The 27,551-nt window shown below is 39.8% G+C and overlaps 1 protein-coding gene and 1 non-coding gene across 2 annotated transcripts; both read right to left on the reverse strand.

Annotated features, from left to right (window-relative positions):
• Positions 1-4,128: 4,128 nt before the first annotated feature.
• On the reverse strand, positions 4,129-4,632 carry LOC133785207 (uncharacterized). The gene has a single exon (XM_062224459.1). The coding sequence runs from the start codon at positions 4,630-4,632 to the stop codon at positions 4,129-4,131; it is 504 nt and encodes a 167-aa protein (XP_062080443.1).
• A 4,066-nt stretch (positions 4,633-8,698) lies between these two features.
• LOC133787322 (small nucleolar RNA R71) lies at positions 8,699-8,805 on the reverse strand. Its single transcript, XR_009872350.1, has one exon. It is a non-coding gene; the product is annotated as a small nucleolar RNA R71 (small nucleolar RNA).
• Positions 8,806-27,551: the final 18,746 nt, after the last annotated feature.

The following is a 27,551-nucleotide window of genomic DNA, read 5'->3' on the forward strand; positions in this document are numbered from 1 at the left end:
TGACAAACAACATTATTAACGAAATTTCATCGGGTTAACTGTTCAACAATAAAGACAAAACTAAAAAACACACAGTAAACTAAAAGAAAAAAAATAAAAATAAAAATAAAAACAAAGTCAAAATGATAATCCCCTCCCCCAAACTTAAATTTCACATTGTCCCTAATGTGACATGAAGACTATGGAGAGAAAACTTACCTCAGAAAGCACGCCACATCAGTATGGCGGAGGTGATGGTGGTGGGTTGTATGGATTAAACTGTGGCGGGGGGATGAAGTAGTTTTCATTAGCAGAACTCATAGTCCACCTAGTGACTAAAGCATTCAATTCTTCTATATGAACACGCCCGTACTCATTCTGTTGTACCAAGTAGTCATTGTAATGTTGATTTTGCGCATGATGCGACTGGATTAAATATTGATTTTGGCAGATGAGATAATTCAATCGATCATGCGTACGCTGAGTGTGCTCATCAATAGGCCCACCAAGTGCCAAATTTAAAGGTGGGTTACTAGGATCCGCGTCATTAGCTCCCTCCTCCTCCACATGGTCAGTGTCAGCTACTTCATTAGCCCGTCGACACTTATAATATTGCCCAGGTGACGGCGGGATAAGAGAGGCCGAAGGAAAGACAGCAAACAGAGTCTGATTAATTGGCCCCATGGGCTTCCGAACCAGATCACTAGCAAAGACCGGTACATCATAAGTAGCACACAGGGTTGAGATAAAACTACCATGAGAAACACCAGCGGTAGTATTGAATCTAATGATGTTGCGAATGCTGTAACGAATGACTCGGCCCACATCAATTGTCATCTTTGTCATGATAGCATATACCAATAAACAACGCTCTCTATCAATAGTAGATAAGTGAGAGGTCGGCAACAGGCGGGAACTAACAAAATAAACCCAGGCCTTAGCAAGTGGATTAAGTTGCCACTGGTTCATGTCTTTTGGCTTGCCATGGTGATAATTAAAACGAACCCCCTCCATACTCAAAACTTTAGCCACTGCATCATAATCTGGCTCGCTAAAGTGAGCCAACTATCAATGCTCATCGTCAAGCGCAGACAATGTAGGGAGGTGCAGTAATGAGTTAAAGGAATAAATTTCAGTAGGCACCCTTTTACCCCGAATAAAGTTGTGATTTTCTGCATCAAGGTACGGGAGATTGGCGTAGAAATCAAACATTTGGGAGTAATTGGCCATGCCATCACGGGTAGAGTCACAGAAAACACCCCAATTTTGTCTCACTATCTCAGCCCGAATGAGATCATAGGTGGGATTATTTTCAAACGGTTCATCTTGAAACTCAAACCCCCTCTCCCTAACCACAGATTTCTCATGAATTTTTTTAAACATATCAGCCGCCTGCTTATTGACAAATAAGTTAGTATCATAATCAGCAGGAGGAGGTGGTGTTTGTTGAGCTCGGGATGAAGAAGCTTTCTTTGAAGAGGCACCTCTTGCAGGATTTCTTTTAGGACCCATTCCACCAATACAACAACACACTAAATATCCCCAAATGTTCTAAGAAAAATTGAGCAGACCTCCCCTTGTTTTTCCACTCCCCAAAAATTACCAAATTACAATAAACAAGCAACCCAACCACTTATACCAGACAAAACCCCTCAATTTCTCAAAGAAAAGTCACTATATAGTTCAAAATGACAGAATATGTCCAAGCTTCCAATGAGAAATCACTAGAAAGGATATGAGACACTTACTTGCATGTGAAAATCCTTCTTCTTTTTGTGTCCTTGGCAAATGAAATACTCACAATTGGGAAATGGGTTGTAACAATTGAGAGAGAAAGGAGGCTTTTGGTGATGGTGAAAGAGAGAAGTTTGAAAAGAAAATGAAGAAAAGGACAGAAAATTAGAGTTTTTAAACCTGTCTGCGCACACGGGCCGCGACCCTAGCCATTCAATGCCGCGGCCCGCCTCAAAAATTAAAAAAAAATATGGGGAAGAATGTTGCGGCATTAGTCAATCCATGCCGTGACTCGCCTCAAAATTATGAGAAATCCGAATATGAATGTCGCGGCTCTACATCTCGATGTCGTGGCCCACCCCATTCTTTCAAAAATCCTGGGCCTCTGGAAGGAGCTATGCCGCGGCTCAATATGACTATGCCGCGACCCTTAAGGATTTTTGTTTATTTTTTTGCTTTTTTTATTTTTTTCATTTTTCACGCTTTCACGATTCCAAAAGTCCAAAAATAAACCGAATATCCATAATTTACAAGTGTGAATGTAATAAAAATAATACAAATAAGTAGGGTGCCTCCCACAAGCGCTGTCGTTAACGTCATTTAGTCAGACGCTGAACTCCTCTTCAAAGAGGCTTCAAAAAGAAGAATTGACTTCGCCTGATCAAACATACTGCCCAGATATGGCTTCAACTGTTGACCATTCACCTTGAAAGGCTCTCCATTTTTTCCTTGCACCTCCACCGAGCCATATGGAAACTGTTGACGGTAAGAACTCGTCAACGATTAAAGGCTAGAAAACTTAGATTTCTATACTACGGAAAGCTTAGAATCAGATGGAAAGAACTTGAATCAATAGAAAAAACCAGAGCAACAATGAAAAAAGGATCATGTATTTCTTAAGTCTCTTTCATACAATCCGTTTTCCAACCCCTTAACCTGAGGGGTTGGAGCCTATTTATAGGTGGGCTCTATTGGCCCCTGATACAAACAAGTCCCAGGAGACAGGGACGTACGCGGGTACTCTGATAGTGTAGTGGCTCAGGGCGTAGTGGTGTCTACCCTGATAATGCCAGAGTCGTGGCCTAGGACATAGTACTGTCGGCTCTGGCGTATGGTCGGAGGTGTTCGAGTGGTACCACTACTCTTCATACAGGTCCGTACTGCCACTACTCCTCAGACACAGATGACAGGGTCGTGCCCCTGTTCTCTTCACAACTGTACACCTCGTGTCAGTACACGTGTCCTGTACGCGGCCGTCCTCATCAATCCTCGTTTGATGCCTAATGTTCGCTTGGCGCACCCATTAAGTGTCTCTAAGTGCTCCTCGTGCCAATGTCAAGGAGGCTTCAACCTATATGTGTCATGAGAAGCCAAGGCGTTAGGAGTCGAGGCTGGCCTATGCAGGTCACATGGAGGCGAGGCTGAAGACACGGGCGGTTCAACGAGGCCACACGCTTGCATAGCGAGGGTGTCTCGCATAGCAAGGCTGAAGACACGGGTAGTGCAACGAGGTCGCACCCTCGCATAGTGAGGGTGTCTCGCATAGCGAGGCTGCCCCTCTTCCCCCCGGGTGTAGGCGTGGCGAGGCTCGGGACACGGGTGCAGTAACAAGGCCACACCCTCGCACAGCGATGGTGTCTCGCGTAGCGAGGCTGGCTTCTTCTCCCTTTTGCAGGCGAGGCAAGGCTCGATGCTTGAGTGGACGGGGCGTACACAGATGGCCAGCCAAGGACCCTCGCATAGCGAGGGTGGCGTTAGGATTGGTAAGCAGCCGAGGGCCCTCGCATAGCGAGGGTGGCCCTCTTAGCCCAATTCCTTCAACACCGTGTGACGTCCTTGTCCCCTTGTGCGGGCAATAAGTAGCCTTTAGGATGCCTCGTAGTGTAGAGGTTCACCTGTGAATGGAATTCACAAGGGAAGAATTCCCACATTTACAGAAACACCTTCACAACAGTAAAATGACCCGACCATCTGGACTTTAGTTTGCCAAGAAATAGCCTCAACCGTGAATTAAAAAGAAGTACTTGCTGTCCAGGTTGAAATTCTCTCCTGACTAGGTTCTTGTCATGCCAGGCTTTTGTACGCTCCTTATAGATTTTTGCATTTTCGTATGCCTCATTACGAAATTCATCAAGTTCATTCAATTGCAAAATTCTATTTTCACTAGCAGCAGTCCAATCCAAGTTTAACTTTTATCATTGCCCAGTATTCTCTATGCTCTAGCTCTACTGGAAGATGGCAAGCTTTCCCAAAAACTAAGTGATATGGGGACATGCCTATCGGTGTTTTAAAAGCTGTTCTGTAAGCCCATAGTGCGTCATCCAACTTCTTTGACCAATTTTTCCTTGAACTATCCACAGTATTTTCAAGGATACTTTTCACGTCCCTGTTTGAAATTTCAGCTTGACCATTTGACTAGGGGTGATATGGCAATGTAGTGCGGTGGTATACGTCGTAGCAAGCTAAAAGTGTATCAAGGTGTTTGTTAAAAAAATGACTCCCTTCATCACTAATGAGAGCTCGGGGTGTACCAAAACGAGTGAAAATGTGTTTATGGAGAAAGTTTAACATAGTTTTACTATCATTGGTCTTTGTCGCAACAGCTTCCACCCATTTGGACACATAGTCAACAGCTAACAGAATGTACTCATTATTGTACGACGGTGGAAATGGACCCATGAAGTCAATGCCCCAAACATCAAACAGCTCGACTTCCAAAATCACATTGAGAGGAATCTCATTTCTCCTGGAGATATTGCTCGTGTGCTGACACCGATCATAAGCCTTTACAAAAAAGTTAGCATCTTTGAATAAAGTTGGCCAATAAAAACCACTCTGCAATACCTTAGCTGATGTTCTCGTGGCTCCAAAATGTCCACCACATTGCAAGTTGTGGCAGTGGTGAAGAATAGAATGCATTTCATCCTTAGGTACACAACGACGAATAATTTGATCAGCACAATGCTTATAGAGAATAGGTTCCTCCCAGTAGTAATGCTTCACCTCAGAGTAAAATTTCTTCAACTGTTACCTTGTCATCTCCGGAGGCACAACCTTTGCAACAAGGAAATTCACAATATCCGCAAACCAAGGCACAATAGAATTTTTACTTAGTCCAAACAACCGTTTATCTGGAAAGGAGTCATTGATCTGCACAGCTTTCTCATTCTGACTCTCATCTATTTCTAGTCTAGACAAGTGATCTGCTACAAGGTTTTCAATACCCTTTTTATTGCAAATCTCCATATCGAACTCTTGTAGCAATAAAACCCATCTAATTAAGCGAGGCTCTGCGTCCTTCTTAGTCATCAAGTACTTGATAGCAGAGTGATTAGTATACACAATCACCTTATTACCAATCAGATAGGGTTTGAACTTGTCACAAGCAAAGACTATGGCTAGCAACTCTTTTTCTGTTGTGGCGTAATTCAACTGTGCATCATTGAGAGTTCTACTAGCATAATAAATTGAGCGAAATACCTTATCAATACGCTGCCCCAAAACTGTACCCACAGCATAGTCACTAGCGTCACACATCAATTCGAATGGTAAGTCCCAGTTTGGAGCCACAACTATAGGTGCAGATATGAGTTTCTCCTTTAGTACCTTAAAGGCATTAATGCATTCTTCATTGAAATAAAAAACCACACCATTCATTAGCAATGAAGAGAGAGGCTTAGACACTTTGGAAAAATCTTTGATGAATCGTCGATAAAATCCTGCATGGCCAAGGAAACTTCTCACACCTTTTACTAACACTGGAGGTGGTAATTTCTCGATTGTTGCAATTTTTGCTTTATCCACCTCAATACCATCTCTAGAAATCTTGTGTCCCAGAACAATTCCCTATTTTACCATAAAATGGAATTTCTCCCAATTCAACACTAGATTTTCCTTTTCACAACGATTCGACACGTTTTCCAAGTTACCCAAACAGAGGTCAAACGATGAGCCAAAAACAGAGAAATCATCCATGAAAATCTCAACATACCTTTCCACCATATCTGAAAAGATGGCCATCATGCACTGTTGAAATGTTTATGGAGCATTACATAATCCAAATGGCATTCTCCTGAAAGCAAATGTGCCATAGGGACATGTGAATGTTGTTTTCTCTTGATCCTCTGGTGCAATATAAATCTAATGGTACCCTGAATACCCATCCAAGAAATAGTACTAGCTGTGGCCTACTAATCTGTCAAGCATTTGATCAAGGAAAGGCAAAGGAAAATGATCCTTCCTTGTTGCCTTGTTGAGCTTGCGGTAATCACTACAAATCTGCCACCCCGTCACAATTCTTGTTGGAATGAGTTCATTGTTTTCATTTTTTACCATGGTCATACCACCCTTCTTAGGTACCACTTGTACTGGGCTCACCCATGCGCTATCAGAAATTGGGTAGATTACTCCGACGTCCAACCATTTAAGAATCTGCTCAAGTACAACTTCCTTCATGGCTGGATTGAGTCTTCTCTGAGCCTCTATAGATGGCTTGCTATTCTCCTCCAATAAAATTTTATGCATTACTGTTGAGGGACTTAATCCTCTAATATTCGCCAATGTCCACCCAATGGCCAATTTATGATCCCGTAAAACCCTCAACAATTTTTCCAATTTTGTTTTTGAGAGGTTAGCTGAAACAATTACAGGTAAAGTCTCCTCCTCTCCCAAGTTTGCATAGCACAAATGATCTGGAAGAGCCTTTAATTCCAACTGCGACAGCTGCTAAATGGATGTTAGTGGTCTTTCAGGCCCCTCTGCTAATTCTTCAAACTTCTTCCTGTATGGTTTGTAAGAATTGATCCAGTTTACATATTCTCTCATCTCAGCATCATCATCATCTACCTCATCACCTGTTAACACTGCCTCTACAGCATCACTACTCACCCTTCTTTTCGAGACTGCCTTCTCTATCACATCCACACTATAGCAACTATCACTAGCCACCGGATACTTCATGGCCTTGAAGACATTAAATACCACCTCATCTCCTTGAACTCTGAGTTTAAGCTCTCCCTTTTGAACATCTATGAGAGCTTGGCCTGTAGCTAGAAATGGTCTACCAAGAATAATAGGTACATCCATATCCTCCTCCATGTCAAGAGCGATAAAGTCAGCATGAAAAATAAACTTATCCACCTTCATAAGAACATCTTCAATGATACCCCATGGATGCTTCACCGATCGATCTGCTAGTTGTAGAGTGACTGTAGTTTGTTTTACCTCACCCAAACCAATTCTTCTGAACACAGGTAAGGGCATCAGATTAATACTTTCCCCCAAATCACATAGAGCATGCTTACATTCAAATTTTCTAATTGTGCAAGGTATAGTAAAGCTACCCAGATCTCTCAACTTTTGGGGCAACTTCCTCTGCAATATTGCATTGCACTCTTCAATGAGCGCCACTGTCTTGTAATCCTCCATCTTCCTCTTCTTGGAAAGAATTTCTTTCATGAATTTCACATAGCTGGGCATTTGCTCTAAGGCCTCAGAAAAAGGAATATTGATATGCAGCTTTTTAAACACCTCTAAAAACTTAGAAAACTGTTTATCAAGAGTAGTTTTTCTAAGCCTATGAGGATATGGAACTCGAACTGGCTGGTCATCAAAAACTGGAGGACTCTTTTCTGAACTCTGGTGGTCTTTAGTAACCCTTTGTTCTGCTGTATCAGACTGTTCACCCATCTCTTCATTCTTAACCGCTGACTGTTGTACCCTAGGCTGCTCGATTTGTTTACCACTCCTCAGAGTAACTACCTAAACTTGCTCCTTAGGATTGACTTCAGTATTACTAGGCAAATTACCTTGTGGTCTGTTATTAAGCATATTAGCCAACTGCCCCACTTGTGTTTCTAGATTTCTGATAGAAGATCTAGTCTCTGTCATGAATTGAGTTTGAGTGTTGGTGAGGGTCAATAATGCAGCTTGCAATTCATTAGGCCTATCTGGTAGAGCTTGATTCATTAGTTGTTGAGGCCTAGGTTGTTGTGATGAAGAGGCTTGATGCATTGGTTGCTAAGCCATATTCTGCTAAGGGTGGCCCTAAAACTGAGGTTGCTGGCCCTGATTGTTCCTCCAAGAAAAATTAGGATGATTTCTCCACCCAAGATTGTAAGTGTTGGAGAATAGATTATTGAATGGCCTCTGAAAATTTTCCACTGCTTGAACCTGAGCTTGGTCCATAGGAATGTTATTACTACAGCTAGTATGACACTGATCAATAAAGTGAGGACCACCACAAATTTCACACCTAGCTGCCATCTGAACTGCATTAGCAGATATAGTGCTCTGTTGTAATTGTTTTGTCAAGGAGGCCACTTGTGCTGTCAGAGTAGTAATTGCATCAGTCTAATTGATTTTATTTCTAATTTGATTATTTTGTCTTGTTTCTAATTTGTTTCAGCTGCGTTCCTTTGTAAATTTCAAGTGGTTGTGTTATATGCGTAGCAAAAGAGGGGCAGGTAGTGTTGTTCCTATAAATCTTGAAATTGAGAAGACGTGCAAAAAAAACAGAAGAAATAAGAGGTTGGCTCATCAGACGGTAGAGATGGCACAAAATGAGAGGAATACTGAGGTTCCCGAAGTTCTGCAACATCCGGTTCAGAATCCTGCTGCCAGGAGTCTGAGAGACTATGTACTGCCCACTATAACGGGAGTACAGAACTGTATAAGACCACCGGCGGTGGAGGCCAATAATTTTGAGATTACACCGGCAATTTTGCAAATGGTGCAGTCCACTGTTCATTTTGGTGGTTTTCCTTCTGAAGACCCCCATATGCACTTGGCGAATTTCTTGGAGTTGTGTGACACTTTCAAGTACAATGGGGTCAGTGATGATGCTATAAGGTTGAGACTCTTCCCATTTTCTCTACGGGAAAGAGCTAAGAGCTGGCTTAATTCGCTTCAGGAAAATTCTATCAATACTTGGCAAGACCTTGCTCAGAAATTTTTGGCTAAGTTTTTCCCTCCCTCAAAGGATGCTAAATTGAGGGGGGAAATTAATAACTTCTATCAGATGGATGGAGAGTCATTATATGATGCGTGGGAGCGTTTCAAGGAGTTATTGAGGAAATGCCCCCACCATGGTATAGAGAAGTGGATGCTGGTTCACAATTTTTATAATGGGTTGTGTGGTACAACAAGAACGATTATCGATGCTGCAGCTAGTGGGGCATTCATGAGTAAGAGTGCCAATGAAGCATATGAGCTTCTAGAGGACATGGCCCAAATAATCATCAGTGGTTTGAGGAGAGGTCATCTGGGGTACGAAAGGCAACGGTACCAAAAACTTGTTGCAGATTTTATATGCTACACAAGTGCATGTATCACAATTTAGTAATAATCTTGGTAAAACCAAGTTTAGTCCTAAAGGACCGAATCCTCAATTACCAGTCAATTAATCTTTTTGTCTATTTGGTCAATTAGAATTTTGATTCTTGTAGACAAAGCAAAAGAAAATATAAAATGCAAAAACAATAATTAAAGATTACATAAAACAACGAATAATAGCAAAACCTTGGATTTAAACAATGAAAGAGTAATTAGTATATTAAATCTCATCACCTATCCTCCCTAATACAAAACACTAAATTCTTCTTCTTTCTGCCTATTTCAATTAACAAGTTGACAACAACAGCTTATAATCATATTATGAATTATAAACTCAACCTAAGTGACAATTTCCTATATTTCTATGGTAAATTGAATCACAAAGATAGCATTAATCTTAACAACTCAATAAATAGTTACACAATTAATCTAGATACTCTCGTTCCAAATTAGAATTATGTCCAATATAACCAAAGCAAATTCAAATCACACTTCTCAGATTTTGATTCAAAAACATATAAATAATGACTATAGATGGCCAATCAATAATCAATCAATAAGAACGGGCTATAAGGAATTGAAAAGAGATTGAAGAAGAAAATTGAAATTGCATTAATTCATAATAGGGATTCAAGTGATTCAATTAAAAATCCTAAACAGCAAATTAGTTCATAATTGTAATTCTAATCACAAAGAAATTTAAAAATAACATAAGAAAATAGATGAAAAACATGCAGTAGCCTTCTTAGCCTCCAAGATGCTCCAAAATCCATCTATCTCATTTTCTCATTTCCTCTTTTTCAATAAACCTAATCTTTTCAATTTTTGAGGAGGCGGGCCATGGCTCTACATGTTCCATGCCACGGCCCGTGTCCCAAATTCACAAGGATCTGAAATGCTGGGTCGCGGCTCTCCCAAAGCCATGCCGCGACCTGTGTCTTTGATTTCATGGTTTTGGCCCTTCTATGCCGTGGCCCTCCTTAGCCATGTCGCGGCTCAAGTCTCTCCTCCGAAACATAAGTTCTGTTTCAAGGGCTAGTCGCGGCTCTACAGTGCTCATGCCGCGGCTCTTAAGCAATTTTTCAACTCATGCCTTTTTAAGCCCGAAAAATCACCAACACATCCAAATCATGTTGAGATCCATCCATTGTAAAAAATATTATCAAAACTTTGATATTTCTTCTCTTTTTGGACATTTTTCCTCCAAGTACTCAAATCTTCCTGTTATTCACAAAAATTGCAAAACAAACAAACAAAAGCATAAACCCGCACTAAATGAAAGAAAAATGACATAAAAGACTACCTAAAGCACCACCTAAACATGAAAAAAAAACTAGACTCAACAGTGGCTCACACGTTCAATCCCTTGTAGGCCCGTAGTCCTAGAAGTAACTTTGACGCAGAATTCACCGTTGGTCTTCACTCAGCGTCTCATGCCCTCGCATGTGAAACCACTTGTCCCCTAAGTATGTACTACTCGAGAGGTCGGGGTTTCCCTGCCATCTTACACCTCCTCGAGGGGTGATGTTAACGAGGTGCCCAGGCGTAGGCTGCCTAGGAATCCGTTTGTATCGCACATATTAGGATTTGGTTATTACTCTCTGGACGCGCGCTATCCTCGAGAGGTAACCTAAATTCTTAGTCTGTGCTACACTGGGTTTTCTTGATATGGGATATAGTGACATTAGGGGCACTTCACTCATCGACTAGCCAAACTTCCCCTGTCATGGATATCACGAGGCCAAGTATAGGGTACTCAACCTTCCGTTTGCACCTCGAGACCAAGAGACTTAGCCAGAGCTCCTCGGGCTTGGTGTCCACGGGAGGTGACAACAGTTTATTTTCGCGCTACTTGAGTTATCTATCTCCTAGGTGCTAAGCTTAGTTCTACCTAGAACAAGCGGCCTTCTAGGCCAGACTTTATTAGTTTCCTAGGATTTTATATTATCAGTATGGTGACGCTAGGCTTACTCTTGACAATTAACAAGTTTAGTCTCCTAGGTCGTTCCTTGTGAGGCGTAGTGCTACCCTAACTCTATGCCCCCCAGGTGATCAGAGACTAGTCTGCGATCACTTATCCAGGCAAGTGGGTGTTCTTACACAACATTAATAGAAAGTAAAGGGAAACAAGGAATATAAGCAGAAAATAAATTTCTTACCGTGTTTTACATACACAGTTTCCATTATATGTGCTCGAAGGCTACATGGGGTATTACAGAAATAGACAATATTTGCTGCTCATACTATTGGTAATACCAGCGAAGATGCTCGGCATTCCAGGCGTGAGGAATCTGCTCCCCTCTTATTCGGGCTAACTTGTATGTTCCCGGACACACAACGCTCTCGACTTGATATGGACCCTCCCAGTTAGGTCTCAACACACCCGCACCAGGGTCTGGGATGGCTAAGAAGACTCTTTGCAACACCAAGTCTCCGACCCCAAATTTTCTATCTTTTACTTTGGAGTTAAAATATCTGGCTACCTTCTACTGGTAGGATGCTACTTGAAGCTGAGAAGCTTCGCATAGCTCCTCCACAAGGTCCAGGGACTCTGTAACGACCCAACTATTCTAGACCTTGGACCATTAATAACTACTATACTAATCTTAAGAAAACGTACGTATGAAAACACCATAACTTTATTTAAAATTGTAAAGTAAAGGTTTAAATACATAAAAATCTCACTTAGGATATGGGATCCCATTATTTTGAAAATAAAACAAAACATAACTTAAACAATTTGGTTACAAAATTAAGTGTGGAAAAATAATACATAGAAATCATAGCTAAAAGACTTAAAAACTTCATCCTCAAATTGAATGCGCAATCCACCGATTCCATCCTGTCTCAATATACATCCCCAAACTGCCAAGAATCTTCCCGCCACCATAACTATTTTCCTGCACATATAAAACATAAAGGAGTGAGCCTAATGCCCAACAAGGAAAATCTACTATAAGCATGGAACATATACATACACATAAACTATAAGCTATAAACTATAAACTGTAAACTATAATCATATAACTATATAACTACAACATCTATTACAATGGCCATCATACTTCTTGGGACTTGCTAGCTAAGCAATCATATGCCCATAAATTTACGGGGCTAGTATCTAAACAAGTCATATAAATTTATGGGGCTATTATCTAAACAATCATATGCCCAAGGAATCTACTATTGGGACTTGTTATCTAAACAAGTTATATATATTTGTTGTCTAAACAAATTATGTGATTGTTATCTAAACAATCCATATACATAAAACAACTAAAAACATATCATACTTACAACATAAACATATATCAACAACATAAAAGCATACAAATCTACCCTATTTTCCTTACCAAAAATATCGGAATATGAGAACAAGATCAGGACTTTGGAACACTCCTAAAAACCATAATAGAGAGGTGAGTATACTAAAGAAAAGAGATGGAAAGAATAAAGTACACCATCGAAACGATACTTACCAACGAAAATCTTAAGTTCAAAGAACTTAGATGCCTAACCAAGAATAAAGAATACGAGTTAGGATTTGAGTAGAAAAGCTATAAGAATCAATACAGAAAGGAACTAGAATTAGGAATACCTTGAATGCTTCTATGACCGAACTATACCTCGAAACTGAAATACACTATAACCTTACTTCCCAAGTGTTTATTAAGCTTATAACCCCAACCCAAGTGTTTATCACTCTATAGTCTCACTAGCATCTAGAAGGCTCTGATCAATGCTTGAAGAATGAATGAAAAGGCTTGGTCCTAGGTCCTATTTATAGAGTTCTAGGAATAAAAATCTTCTTTTTGGCTTTGAATAAAAATAATGAATTTAATTGAAAATATTTGAATATTCTTCAGCCAAAGGCTTAGGACTTGGTCAAATTTTTCAGAGAGAGGTTTAAGTAGTCAAAGCATGATTTTTTTTTAAAAAAATAATAAAAACAAATAGAATCCTAACTTCTAACTCCCTAAATCTCACAACTCTAAACTCACCTGTATTAAAATCAATATATCTGGAGCTGTAGGACTCTGATTTAGACTCTCTTTATATCGTTAGAAAGAAAATTCAATTATCTACAACTTTCTAGAAATACTATTTTTAGCAATTCATAACATAACTAGGAAAAAAATAGGCTGGAAGTTACAGTACCCTAAAGTTACGAAAAATTTATTTACAACCTAATCCACAAATAAATAAAATTGTGACAAATGTCATGCTCCTAACAGATTCTGGTGAAGACTAAGTCTTATATTTCCCTTATTTTATCATTAAAATAATAATTCCTTAATAATCATGCATATGACAAGTGTCATATTCTTATTGGCTCTATCTAAACCTTAGGTTATAATAATTGTCATATTAATAACCAGCAATATTAATCAAACCTTATGTTATAATTAATATTCTTAAACTATAGGTTAAACTTATAAAATCTACAAGTGTTACTACGAGTGTCCAACTAAGTCCCGGCTTGAACCAAAATTCACAGTCATAAACATACTACAACTACTACTAGCCATTACTATTACTACTAATATCTAACTAGCTAAGTAAAGTTCTTGGACTCTACAGACTCCTGAAGTAAAGCATGGTTCGTGGTCAGATCATTGGTATCCTGTCGGTGTGTGGAGATTTCTGTTTCAACTGGGAGCATATCCTCATACCCATAGGCCATCGAGAAGGGAGAATGGCCGGTGGAGGTCCGGGCAGTAGTGCGGTAGCTCCACAATGCCCTAGGTAGCTACTCGGGCCAAGCTCCTTTTGCCTACTCCAGCCTTTTCTTCAAAGTGGACTTGAGTGTTTTGTTAACTGCTTCCACTTGGCCATTGGTCTGTGGATGGGCCACGGAAGAGAAGCTCTTGATGACACCATGTCGTTGAAAAAAGTCCGTGAGCACTTCACTATTGAACTGTAATCCGTTGTCGGAGACTATCTTCCTCGGAAGCCCATACCGACAAACAATATTGTTTATGATGAAATCCAAGGCCTTTTCAGAGGTGATTGTGGCGAGTGGCTCGGCCTCAACCCAATTCGTGAAGTAGTCGACGACCACTATGGCATATTTCACCCCTCCCTTCCCTGTAGGTAGGGACCAGATAAGGTCGATGCCCAAGACAACAAAACGCCATGGGCTGGTTATCTGAGTAAGCTCATTTGGAGGTGCTCGGGGGATGTTGGTGAAGCATTGGCATTTGTTGCATTTCTTGATGTAATCCATCGCGTCTCCATTCATGGTGGGCCAAAAATACCCTTGTCTTAAGATTTTCTTGGATAGGCTCTGCCCCCCAGCATGATTTCCGCAAAAACCTTCGTGTACCTCTCGTAGTATTAAACTGGCCTCCCGCTTGGATACACAACGAAGCAAAGGAAAAGAATAACCTTGCTTGTAAAGCCTACCGTCCATAATTATGTACCTCAATACTTGGTACAACAACTTTCAAGCAACCTTCTTATCTTGGGGCAACTCCCCAGAGACAAGGTATTTAACTATTGGCTCCATCCACCCATCCTGGGGTTGTATTGACTCCACCTCGTCTGGAGCCAAGATACTAGGAGACTCCAAGTAGTAATTGAGGACCACATTGATTAATTCAGCATCTTTTGTCATGGCCAGTTTAGCCAGGGTGTCTGCATTGGACTTTTGCTCCTGTGACACTTGCCGAATAATGAATCTTCAGAAGTTATATGCAGCATTTCTTGAGCCTTTGCCAAGTACACTGCCATCTTTGTTCCCCGGGCCTAGTACTCTCTGAGAAATTGGTTACCACGAGTTGGGAATCACTAAAGACCTCGAGTCCTTCGGCCTTGAGCTCCAGTACCACGCAGAGCCCAGCTATTAAGGCTTCGTACTCTGCTTCGTTGTTAGAGGTGCTAAACCCAAAGCAGAGGGCACTATGCACCCTATGTTCTTCGGGGGAAACCAAAATAAGACCCGCCCCAGTGCCATTTTCGTTCGAAGACCCATCCATGAACAACTTCCAGGCCCATCCGACCACTATGGTGCACTCAGTCCTCTCTTGATTCTCGTTGCACTCGGTAATGAAATCGGTGAATGCCTAACCTTTTCTGGCAGTACTCGGATGATAGATGATGTCAAACTGACTCAACTCCACCGACAACTTCAAAAGCCTTCCCGAAAACTCAGGCTTCTGAAGGACTTGTCTGAGGGGATGGTTTGTGAGGACCTTAATTTGATGTGCCTGGAAGTAGGGTCTTAGCTTCCAAGAGGAAACCATTAAGCAAAAGGTTAACTTCTCCATCAGTGGGTATCTAGACTCTGCCCCGATGAGTCATTTGCTGACATCATAGACAAGGTAATGAACACGACTTTCTTCCCTTACCAATGCGGTACTGATGGCATCTTCTGACACAGCCATGTAGAGCAAGAGTGGCTCTCCATCTATTAGCTTGGGTAGGATCAGAGGTTTTTCCATGTGCGCTTTGAGCTGTTGGAATGCCTGTTTGCACTCTTTTGTCCATTCAAACCTTTTACTTCCTCTGAGAACATTGAAGAAAGGGATGCACTTGTTTGTTGCCTTGGAGACAAAATGGCTCAAAGCTGTGATCCTTCCTGTCAGGCTTTGAACATCTTTATGCTTCTAGGGAGAGGGCATTTCGATTAGAGCCCTGATCTTCTCGGGGTTCACCTCAATCCTCCGAGCGCTTACGATGAAGCATAGGAACTTGCCGAAGGCTACCCCAAATGTGCACTTTTGGGGGTTGAGCTTCATCCCGAACCGGCGGAGCACCGTGAAGACCTCAGCCAGATTGCCTACGTGATCTAGGACAGTCCTGGACTTGACCAACATATCATCCACAGAGACCTCCATGTTTTGACCAAATTGGTTTCTGAACATCTTATTAACCAGCCTTTGGTAGGTTGTGCCAGCGTTTTTCAACCCAAAAGGCATCACGACATAACAATAGACACCCTTGTCAGTTCGAAAGCTAGTGTGCTCTTGGTCGATGACATGCATGGATATCTGGTTATATCTCGAGTATGCGTCCATGAACGACAACAACTCATAACCAGAGGTGGCATCGACCATCTGGTCTATTTTGGGAAGTGGAAAGCAGTCCTTCGGACAGACCTTGTTAAGGTTCGAGAAATCAATACATGTCCTCCAGGTGCCATTCGGCTTTGGCACGAGGAAAGGATTGGATAGCCACTTGGGATATTGGGCTTCTCGAATAAACCCATTGGGTAGGAGCTTGTCCACTTCAGCCTTAAGGGCTTCTTTCCGAGTTTGATCAAACGTCCGTTGCTTCTGCTGGACGAGAGCAAAGCTAGGATCAACATTCAAGGCATGTCATATGATATTCGGATCAATGCCAGTCATGTTGGAATGTGACCATGCAAACACTTCTTGGTTTCCTCAGAGGAAGCCCATCAATGCCTCACAGACTTCCGTTTTCAAGCTTCCCCCAAATTTTACTTTCCTGTTGGGTGGAGGTATCAAGAACTATCTCCTCCACCTCCTTTATTGGTTTAATGGACCTCTCTTCTTGAACCCTTGGGTCTATCTCGTCGGGCCCTGACTATTGGGCAACTTGTACCTCCGAGGCCTCGAACTTCTCGGGACCTTCTTCCCTTACCATCATCACTAGAGCGTTGATGGAGACATTGTAGCACTGTCTTGCCTCTATCCGGTCACCATGGACTGTGTCGATACCTGCATCCATGGGGAACTTTATGCACAGATGACGGATAGAGGTGACGTCCCCAAACTCCACCAATGCAGGTCATCCCAAGATGGCATTGTACGCCGAGGAACAGTCCACCACTATGAAGGTGCAATATTTGAAGGCTTGGCAAGGTACCTCTCCAAGTGTCATAGGGCGCTTTATCTGCCCCATCGAGATGAGGGCTTCTCCCGAGAATCCATAGAGTGTCGAGGCGCATGGGGACAAGTCTGTCGCAGTCAACCCTATCTTCTTGAAGGCTGACTTATACAAGATATTCACCGAACTCCCACTGTCTACTAGAATCTATGCCACCATTTTGTTGGAGATTTGGCTCTCAATCACCAACGACTCATGATGTGGGAAATGCACTCTCCGAGCATCGTCTTCGAATAAGGTTATGACTTGGTCAGTCATTCATGGCATTTGGGTAGGCAGCTGGGCCAAAGTCATTACCTCATCATTGTGATTTAAAGCTCACGCATACCTGTTCTGCGAGCTCCATGAAGTGTCCCCCAAGTGAGGCCCTCCTGAGATGGGTCCTACCTGATCGTTCATTGGAGGAGGTCCTTGGGCCACTAGATGTTGGGGAACTACAGGAGCTGTTGCCCAGGCCTGTGGTGCGACAAGTGGAACCACCGGTTCTGCCACGAGAGGCTGTGCTTGACGCGCTCCACCCTTAGCATATTGATGGAGGTGTCCCAGCTTGATGAGATTCTCAATCTCATCCTTGAGTTGATGACACTCATTGGTGTGGTGCCCTATGTCATTGTAGAAATGAAAAATTTTGCTAGGGTCTTTCCTATCCTTGTCTCTTCGGATGGGCTGCGGCTTCCTATAATGAACATGTTGTGTTGTGGCCACAAAGATGTTCTCTCGGGAGTCTACCAAGTCAGTGTACTCGGAATACTGGGAGACATACTTCTCGATTGATGTGACTCCCTACTCGGGTTGTGTGGTTTCGCTCCCTCTGGGTTTGCGGTCCTTACCCTTACCTACGTGCCTTGTGCCATTGGGAGCTCTACTAGATTCAACAGGCTGGGATGGGGCAACAACTCCAGCACTGAATGCAAGCTGAAAAGCGCTGTATCCGGTGGGCGCTGCCCCGAACCCTGCCGGAGCCATACCTAATCCAGGAGAAGACATGGCGCTGTAACCGGAAGGGGTGGCACCCTGGCTGGGTTGGACTCCCCCCGAGCCTTGTTGAATGTGAACATAGGGGGACTATTGGATCCCCAAGGCCACAGGGCCAGGTGTGGCTGACGTAGGGAAGAGGGCGGGCGCTCCGAATGCCCCGATCTGGGCGTCTCCCCAGATGATGTACTCTTGTACTCGACGAATAAAGTCATCGAAACGCCGGCATCCCCTCCGCTGGAGATCATCCCAAAGTGGGGACCCCGCGCGTATGCCAGCCTACAATACCATCAACTGCTGGCCATCATCGACCCTCTTGGTTCTCGCTGCTTCTTCTTTGAATCACTTAATGTAGGCCATGAGGGTCTCTACCTTAATAAGAGATAATAAAGAAATAAACTATAAGAAGACAAGGATTTTTACGTGGTTCAGGCTATAAAAGAACCCTAGTCCACGAGTCTCCAGTATTAAGAGGATTGTCAGCTTGTGATTGCAAGCTCAAATGGTGTATTCTCAGGCAGTGTTTAGATTGCTCTGAGTACAAGGTGTTTTCTCTCTAAAAAACTGAACCCTTTACAATGAGACTCTCATCCCTATTTATAGAGGTTGGGGTCATTAATACTAATCGTAAGTAATTAATACACATTATTCCCATTATTGAAGGATTAATACCAATTCAATGCATTGGGTTGCATTGAATAGAGATCATGGCCCAAATGAGATTTGCAGGGCCCACTGCCGAAATTCACATACTTTATAGGGAACACGCCCTAGGTACTCTCAAGGCGTGCTGTAAGTACCTCCATGTCAGGCGTCGTAGTGGGTGTGCAAATTGTCGAGTCGTACACTTGCCAACACTGTTGACGGATTGCCCATAAAGGTTGTCAAACGATCCTCTGGCTCTAAAAATCCGCATTTGCTGACACGTTGCACCTTATCTTAGGTCTGAGAACCAGAACCTCGGACCTGGGAGACGAGACCCCTCGCCTTAACTTCTTGTGCTGGAGAACCTCTAGCTCCGAGAACGAACATTGGGGAGTAATCTACTGAGGCACCCACGGCCCACTGTCAAAGGCAAGGTCTCACCTAAGAGGACCCTTGCTCCGAATAAAGACCTCGAGTAGTAACATGCCTCGAGGATGCCTACGAACGTCCAAGCCAGTCCCTGGGGGTTGCCACGTGTCGAAGGTGAAAATACGGACAACACTATGTATTGAGTTTTCTTAATTAAACTATATTCTTTTGTTGTTCTAAGTGACACACTTGATTAGTTGATGATTATAAAAAGGTATTATGGTGGGACACTTTGATTTAATCATCCAATATATATGAGGAAGTTTTTTTAAAAAAAAATTTGTATGAAAATTATAATGATTATTATCACCACAATGATTTTATCATCTTAATTTTCAATGATTTCTTTGTTCATAGAAAATATTCTTTTTGTCTGATTAATATGTGTAATTACTTGCTTACATATATTATTTAATGAACTATGAAGTGTTTATGAAAAATGTTCGTGTTTAAAATTGTTTGACCAAGATAAATAATTTTTTAATGTGTATATTTTTATTTTTTTGGTTTGAATCAAAATATATACATATTTATCTTTTTAAGAACAAATTTTTAAGTTATATATATTTTGTCTATTAAGCTTCAAGAAGAGAGATTATATGCCTCAAAATGACGTTTATGATGACTATCTTGACTCTATTTGAATATTTTCTTAATTAGTTGCTCATATTTTAATCAAGTCGTTCATTTATGAATATACACTCCTTTTCTGTGAACAACAATAACATCACTATTCAAGTCCTAACTCGATTGAACTTCAAGAAATGAAAACAAGGCGTAGATTTTAGTTTAGGGATAAAGAACATAGACATGTGCTTGCGCCACAACCTGCTGCTCTTATTGATTTGAGCACTACTGAGGAATTACTTTATCCAATAGAAAATTCAAATCGTCTTAGCATCATAACCATGAAAAGGTCTATTGTTGAGCATCTATTGAGTGGCCTGCTAGAAACAACAAATGTCAAAGAATTTTTCACTGTAGTGGGATAGAAATCAAACTATTGAAAATGTTAAAACTGACTCTCCGACGAATGAAATTGTAAGCATCAAGTATGATGGAACTAAGGGAACGAAAGTTTATATCTTAAAAATTGTGCATGTTCAGTCCAAACTGAAAGATCACAAGATTCCTTGACCTGACAACTTCAACATTCATCATACTCTTAATTCTGTTACTGTGTCATTTAATCATATTAAGATGACCTATTAACACATATAATTAAATCTGCTTCATTTAATTTCCAAGTGTGTTGTAAGGAAGACAAGCTGAAAAGAAAAAAAAAAGAAAGAATTTATTCACTATGTCACTCAACTCAACCCCAATAAAGGGAAAGGGACATACAAAAACAATAAGAATAATGCTTTGAAGAAGGCCAATAACAAATGTCGCAAGTTTAAGACCTAGCTAGAAAAGAGGAACAATGTAGAATGGGCTAAAGGATCTCATGAAGCCAAGTGAGAGGGAGTCAAAGGTAAAAGTAGGAAATGATATTAGAGTTAAAGTTTGCTATATAGGAACGAATGTCCTTGAGTTGCAGTCTACTTTTAAGTTTGTTTTTAATAATATCTTTTATGTTTCAAATTTTTAGAGAAATTTAGTTTAGCTTCCGCTTTTAGATAAACTTGAATTTTTTTTCTATCTTTTTGCATATAAGAAAGTAGACAATATGTTGTTGGGAAAACTCATACATGATCTTTATTTATTTTCATGTAGATCTAATATTAAACAAATTAATATGAGATTACCTAGAACATGTTTCTAAAATTAAATTCAAAGAGAAACAATGATAAGAATACTTACAGTATACGCAGCGGAATGAATGAGTCATTCCTTCAGTTTCACTAACCCTTGTATACTTTCTGTCGCAGAGTATTATCAAGAAACTGAAACGATCTTCAATTTTCTTCCCAGTCTTCCAAAGTATCCTTAGAATCATCTAGACTAGAGTGGGAAATTCTCAACACATGAGATAGACACAGAGAGAAGAATAGAAAATAACAAAGAGGCTTAGCAAATGACTTATGTTTAGAAAGAATCTAAAAATTATGAAAAAATCTTACTTGTGACTTGTGAACTTGTGTTTTGACTTCTCTCTAAGCACTCATTTTATAGACTCAATTATGTCATTTATTTAATTAAAAAATCAATAAAATAATAGCCAATTTTAAGTCCTAGGTCGAAATTATCATGGGCTTTAGGCCCGTGAAATTTCTCATTTGATTATAAGCCCATTGGACTTTACAACCAAAGTCTGTATTATTTTCTATTGATTTAATTAATTAAATAATTATTTAAATCTTTTATCAAATTAATTATTTATAATTTGACCCTTGATTTAAACTTATTTATTAATTTAGATACCAATTTATCTTAATTAATAAATCTGCCTTAATTTCACTTTTCTTCTCAAAATTACATAACTCTGTGAAACTATCCAAAATTGACCTGGTCAACTTTGATAATTCTAATTGATAATATATCAATTAATTGAGAGTATATAGATGATTTTATCCAAGGTACAGTGGGGACCATGGGCCTATGAAATCAAGCTCCAATAAGTTATCATAAATCTAACAAATAAATTTACTAACTTATTAATTGCTCGTGACTCCACTAAAGACTCGGAATTGCACTCTTGAATTCATAGAACGCTCTATAACAAATATAGATATGCTATTAATTATCCATTGTTACAACCATAATTGTCACTCAATCCTCTATAGACAGTCTACAATGAGATGGGACTAAAATATTGTTTTACCCCTCATTGTATTTTATCCTTAAAACACTTAGTTCCTTGTAAATGATATTTCAGTTACTGAAAAGAGATCTCTATCATTTAACATCTTGAACCAAACTAAAAGGAACCCATCATTTCACTTCTTCATCAGAAGCTATAGATGTTCATATCTATGATTAACACTCCCACTCAATTATACTATCGAGTTCCCAAGATATAAGTATGGGCTAGTCCGTAGGGTAAGCTGGTAATGAACAAGTCAAAGAACTCAAATAATGCAATCAGTTAGAATACTAACCACTCAAAATTGAGATTGAATTGACCTATGGTCAACTATATGATATGACTAGAATAGATCATAACGGTATGTTTATTTATCTTATCAACTGTCAATATCGGTCTTGTCCGATGTAACAAATGCATCCGATCTTATCTACCTTGCTAATGTTCTAGAAAGAACATAACACCACAATGTGTAAGTAGATCATATCGTAGATTGGCAAGTCAGTGTAAATCCTGTGCACTGACTAATCTTAGGACTAACTTATTTTGAACATATAATCATATTAATATTCCAATGTGATTACGTCACTATAAATACGATTAGCTATATTCTCAGGATTTAATAGAAGTTTATATTAAACAAATAATCATGAAAATAAAACATGTGAGCAAAGTGAATGACCAAGTCAAAAAATAATTTCTATTCTTTTATTGATAATAAAATGAGATTACAAAGAAATTGGGTTTTAATTAGGGCATAAAACCCCAACAAACTCCCGCTTGCACTAATTGAAACTAATGCCTTAATTCTACTAATCCCATTTCCTTGATATGCTTGTCAAATGTAGCTTCTGGTAATGTCTTTGTAAACGGATCTGCAAGACTATCTTCAAATGTAATCTTCATAACCTTCACATCTCCCCTGGCCACATATTCTCGAATAATGTGATACTTCCTTTCTATATGCTTACTCCTCTTGTGACTTAGAGGTTCTTTCGTGTTGGCTATCGCTCCTGTATTATCACAAAACAACACAAGCGGTTTATCCATTTCTGGAATAACACCAAGATCTGAATAGAACGTGTTTAGCCAGACTATTTCCATAGCTGCTTCTGACGCGGCTATGTACACAGCCTCCATGGTGGAATCTGAGATTGCAGACTGCTTTACGCTTCTCCATATCACAGCTCCACCCCCAAGTGTAAACACCATTCCAGAAGTAGATTTCCTGTCATCGACATTTGTTTGAAAAATATGAATCAGTGTAGCCTACAGGGTTCAGAACACCACCCTTGTAGACTAACATATAATCCCTAGTTTACCTTGAATACTTCAGGATATGCTTAACGGCTATCCAATGTTCCGGTCCAGGGTTTGACTGATACATGCTCACTACTCCCACTACATAGCATACACAACATGGCATACATCAGACTTCCAACTGCAGATGGAACTTTTCTCATTGCATCTTCCTCTTTAGCAGTCTGGGGAGACTGCTTCTTTGAAAGATGAATTCCATGGCGAGATGGTAGATGCCATTTCTTGGAATTTGTCATAGAGAAACGTTCAAGCACTTTATCTATGTAAGTTGTTTGAGATAGAGCTAAGAGTTTGTTCTTTCTATCCCTGATGATCTGGATACCTAGAACATAACTTGCGTCACCCAATTCCTTCATCTGGAATTGAGTTCTCAACAAATTCTTCAAATCTAATAATTTCTTAACATTGTTTCCAATGAGTAAGATATCCTCTACATAAAGAACCAGGAATACCACTATTTGATTTGCCTTCAGTTGGTAAACACAAGGCTCATCAATATTTTGTTCAAAGCCATAGGTTTTGATTATTTCATCAAATCGAAGATTCCAGGAACGAGAAGCTTGCTAAAGTCCATAAATGGACCTATTCAACTTACAAAGTTTTTCTTCTTGTCCGGCTACTTTAAATCCTTCTAGCTTATCCATATAAATGACTTCGTCAAGCTTTCCATTAAGAAAAGTTGTCTTGACGTCCATGTGCCAGATCTCATAGTCGAGAGCGGCTGCTATGGATAGGAGGATTCGAATGGGCTTGAGCATGGCTACCGGACTAAAAGTTTCCTCATAGTCCACGCCTTCTCTTTGTGTATAACCCTTGGCCACTAATCGAGCTTTATAAGTCTCGATATTTCCATCAACACCTCATTTCGTCTTGTAGATCCACTTGCACCCAATGGCCCTAAAGTCACTAGTTGCTTCCACAAGATCCCAGACGGAGTTTGAGTACATGGACTCCATTTCCTGTTTCATGGCTTTGAGCCATAGTTCCTTTTCAGGGCTAGCCATTGCCTGTTTGAAAGACAACGAATCATCATCACTAGTGTCACCAACAACCATATTGGTTTCACCATCCAACCCATAGCAAACTGGGTTCCTAGAAACCCTCCCACTACGACGGGCTCCATGACTGTTTGCTCAGAAACAGTGGTACTTTCTTCATTTAAATCGACTTATGTCGGTTGGACATGAAGAGTGGGAATTTAATCTTCAACTTTCATTGATGACGATGGAACATTGGTTGGAGTCAATTCTTTAACCATCTCCTCTAAAACTACTTTGCTGCGAGGTTTGAAATTTTGGACATAGTCATTTTCCAGAAAAGTAGCATTCGTAGAAGTAAACACTTTCTTTTATGAATGACTATAGAAAAGTCCACCCCGAGTACCTTTAGTATAGCCAAAAAACATAAAAACTTCAGTTCACGGTTCTAGCTTTCCTTCCTTTTTCCTTAGGATGTGGGCGGGACACCCCCAGATTCTACAATGGCGTAAACTAGGTTCACGACAATTCCAGCGTTCTAAAGGTGTTTTGGGGATTGATCTAGACGGCACGACATTGGGAATGTCATTCGCGGTTTCAATTACATGTCCCCATAATGAAGATAGTAGAGTTGAGTAACTAAGCATGCATCTAACCATTTCCAATAAAGTTCTATTCCGGCGTTCCGCTACACCATTTTGTTGCGGAGTACCTAGGGCACTAAGTTGTGATAAAATCCCAAGTTCAGTTAAATGATCTTGGAATTGCATATCCAAATATTCTCCACCCCTATCAGATCGCAAGATCTTTAACATTTTACCTAATTGGTTCTGAGCCATTGCTAGGAATTCCTGAAACTTTGAAAATGTTTCTGATTTCCTATGCATTAGGTAAAGACATGAGTATCTACAGTAATCGTCAATGAAAGTGACGAAATACACAAAACCACCCCTGGCTTGTACATTCAAAGGTCCACAAACATCTTAACGAACAAGTCCAAGTGGTTCTTTGGCCCTATCACCCTTTGAAGAGAATGGACGCTTGGTCAGTTTGCCTTCTAGACAAGATTCACATATAGGTAATTCACCTAATGTGAGTTCCCTCGAAGGCCCATCCTTTGTAAGTCTTTGAATCCTATCATAGCCAATGTGACCTAGTCTCAAGTGCCATAAATATGTCATATTATCGTTATCGGTCTTTTGACGTTTATTGGTCCTAGGTTTAGCTACTTTGAATAAATCATTGTTAAAAACGAGGGGTTTGTTAGGTCGTAGAATATAAAGCCCGTTTTCCAAACATGCAATACACAATTGTGATCCATTGAAAGAAATAGATATATTAGAACTTGTGGAAGTCATAACAAATTGTTCTAATTGCAACATGGAAACTGAAATTAAATTTCTACAAAAATCTGGAATAAAAAATACATCTTTTAAAATTAAGTATTTATTTCTGAACTTCAAACGAACTATTCCTCTAGCTTGGACCTTAACGAATGCTCTGTTCCCAACTCTAAGATTTAAGATGCCTTTGTTCACTTCCTCCCACGATTCAAGAAGCTATAAAGAGTTGAAAAAATGGTTGGTAGTTCCAGAATCAATAATCCAAATGGATTTATCATTCTCTAAAACACTTGTTTCTAAGATAAATGAACTATAATCATTACCTTTGTTTTTCGCTACTAGAAACTTGGAGCAATCATGTTTCCAATGCCCCTTCTCTTTGTAGTGAAAACACTTACCTTTACCTTTCTTGTTTTTCTTGTTCTTCCCCTTAGGCGTCTGTGCACTTGGTTGTGCACTCGTCTTTGTAGCCTTTGCAGGCTTGGGGTTGTTGTTTTGTCCATGTTTTCTCTTGTTTCCAGATTTCGAAGACGAAGCTTGGTTAGCTTCAACCTTAGCTGGATTAGCAGCAACAACAGTAGTCTTATTTTCTCCTCCCTTACTAGGTCCACCCATGATAGACTCGAAAGTCTGATGCTCGTTCATGAGCTGCGTCAAACCATAGTTGAGTTGATCACGAACGTGCAGACATGGTGCCATCCGAGAATTTACGTTGCCATCACGAATGTGCGGAGACGGTGCTATCCAAGCATTTATGGTGTCATCATGAGCACTGACGGTGCCATCACGAACGTGTGGACACGGTGCTCGTTCTGGGGATTCCTCAATCTTGACGAACTCAGAGTTGTCACCTTTCAACTCTATGTTGATACTCTGCTTCCAATTAAGGAAGTTGTCTCCAGTGAGTTTCTCCATCGAAAGTTGAGAAAGGATGGGAGTAGACACAGCCACTACTTAGCTTAAAACTACAAATTATCAATAAAATAGAAATCAATCACTTTTGCTCAATAAAACTTCTATTCACAAAATTTCAAGTTATAGCACAACATATACAAAAAATATGTAAGATATGAGAAAAAATACCAAAAACAATCATATCTCTATTTCTTTAGGTTTTTAACTAATCTATGATATCCTTTTCTTGGTTGGCAATAGTAAAAAATAACACTAGTTTAATAGAGTTGTAAAATCATTTAATAATGGACACCACTATTAACAACCTACTATTCGATCAAAATAAGAAAAAAAAATCTCTTATTTTATGAGCTAGACTCACGATTTCGATAATCATAGATTTATTCCTAGTAGTCACCGTAGGGGTGAGTCTAGTAGAATTTGACCTATAATTATCTATCTTTCGAAATCTAACATTGTCAAAATAACTAATGAACACCTTTTGTAGGGGGACGAATCAAAGCGCCTCGAGGCCCCATTAAGCTATTGACTATGTTAAACCAACGGTGGAGATCAAATAAAAATACTTAAAATAAGCTCATTATAAAATTAAAAAATAATATTTTTATTATTTATGTTTAGAAAATTAATGACTATGGTTTTTCAAGAAAAAAGTTTAATTTTTTTAAAACCAAAGTTCTATAATTTCCTATTAATTCTAAAGTGTCACATTGAAACAAATTCAATAAATTTAGAATTAATTTGTTGCTAATCAATATTTAGGTTTAACCAATATAATGAACCTATACAATTAAGTCCAACTCAGGTAAATGGGCCTTAACAATTGGTCTTGTATGGAGGAGGGCTGAGTCCAGTATGTCGTTTCCACTACAAAGGCTCCCAATCTTCCATACAAGGTCCAAAAGACAGGAATTTAAACATTCATTTTATTAATTGTTATTAATTGATTAGGCCCACTATAGTCATGCAAAGCAAATGAGCCTTCACAAGTGGAATCACTTACAAGAGAGGAATTTAAACTTTACATTTTCTAATGGGCCCAAATAAAACCTATCATTTTATGAATATTTTATTTGGAAAAATCCATATATCAAACAAACATATGGGCCACTATATGCATCTAAGCCCGATTGCAAAAATATCACATATAGTGCAAACAGACATGTTATAATTGGATGGGCCTAATCATGTTACTATATGAGAAATTCTATGAATTTATGCAAAAATACAACAATTTATTTCATTTGAAAAAATACCACAATTAATTTTCTAGAATTTATCAAAAAATTCAAATTAATTAAATTT

The sequence above is a fragment of the Humulus lupulus genome, chromosome 6 (assembly GCF_963169125.1).
Source record: "Humulus lupulus chromosome 6, drHumLupu1.1, whole genome shotgun sequence".
Classification (NCBI taxonomy): Eukaryota; Viridiplantae; Streptophyta; class Magnoliopsida; order Rosales; family Cannabaceae; genus Humulus; species Humulus lupulus.

Bases quoted from the DNA above. Each gene is read 5' to 3' on its own strand.
- LOC133785207 (XM_062224459.1), bottom strand. From the start codon at position 4,632: ATGCATTCTATTCTTCACCACTGCCACAACTTGCAATGTGGTGGACAT.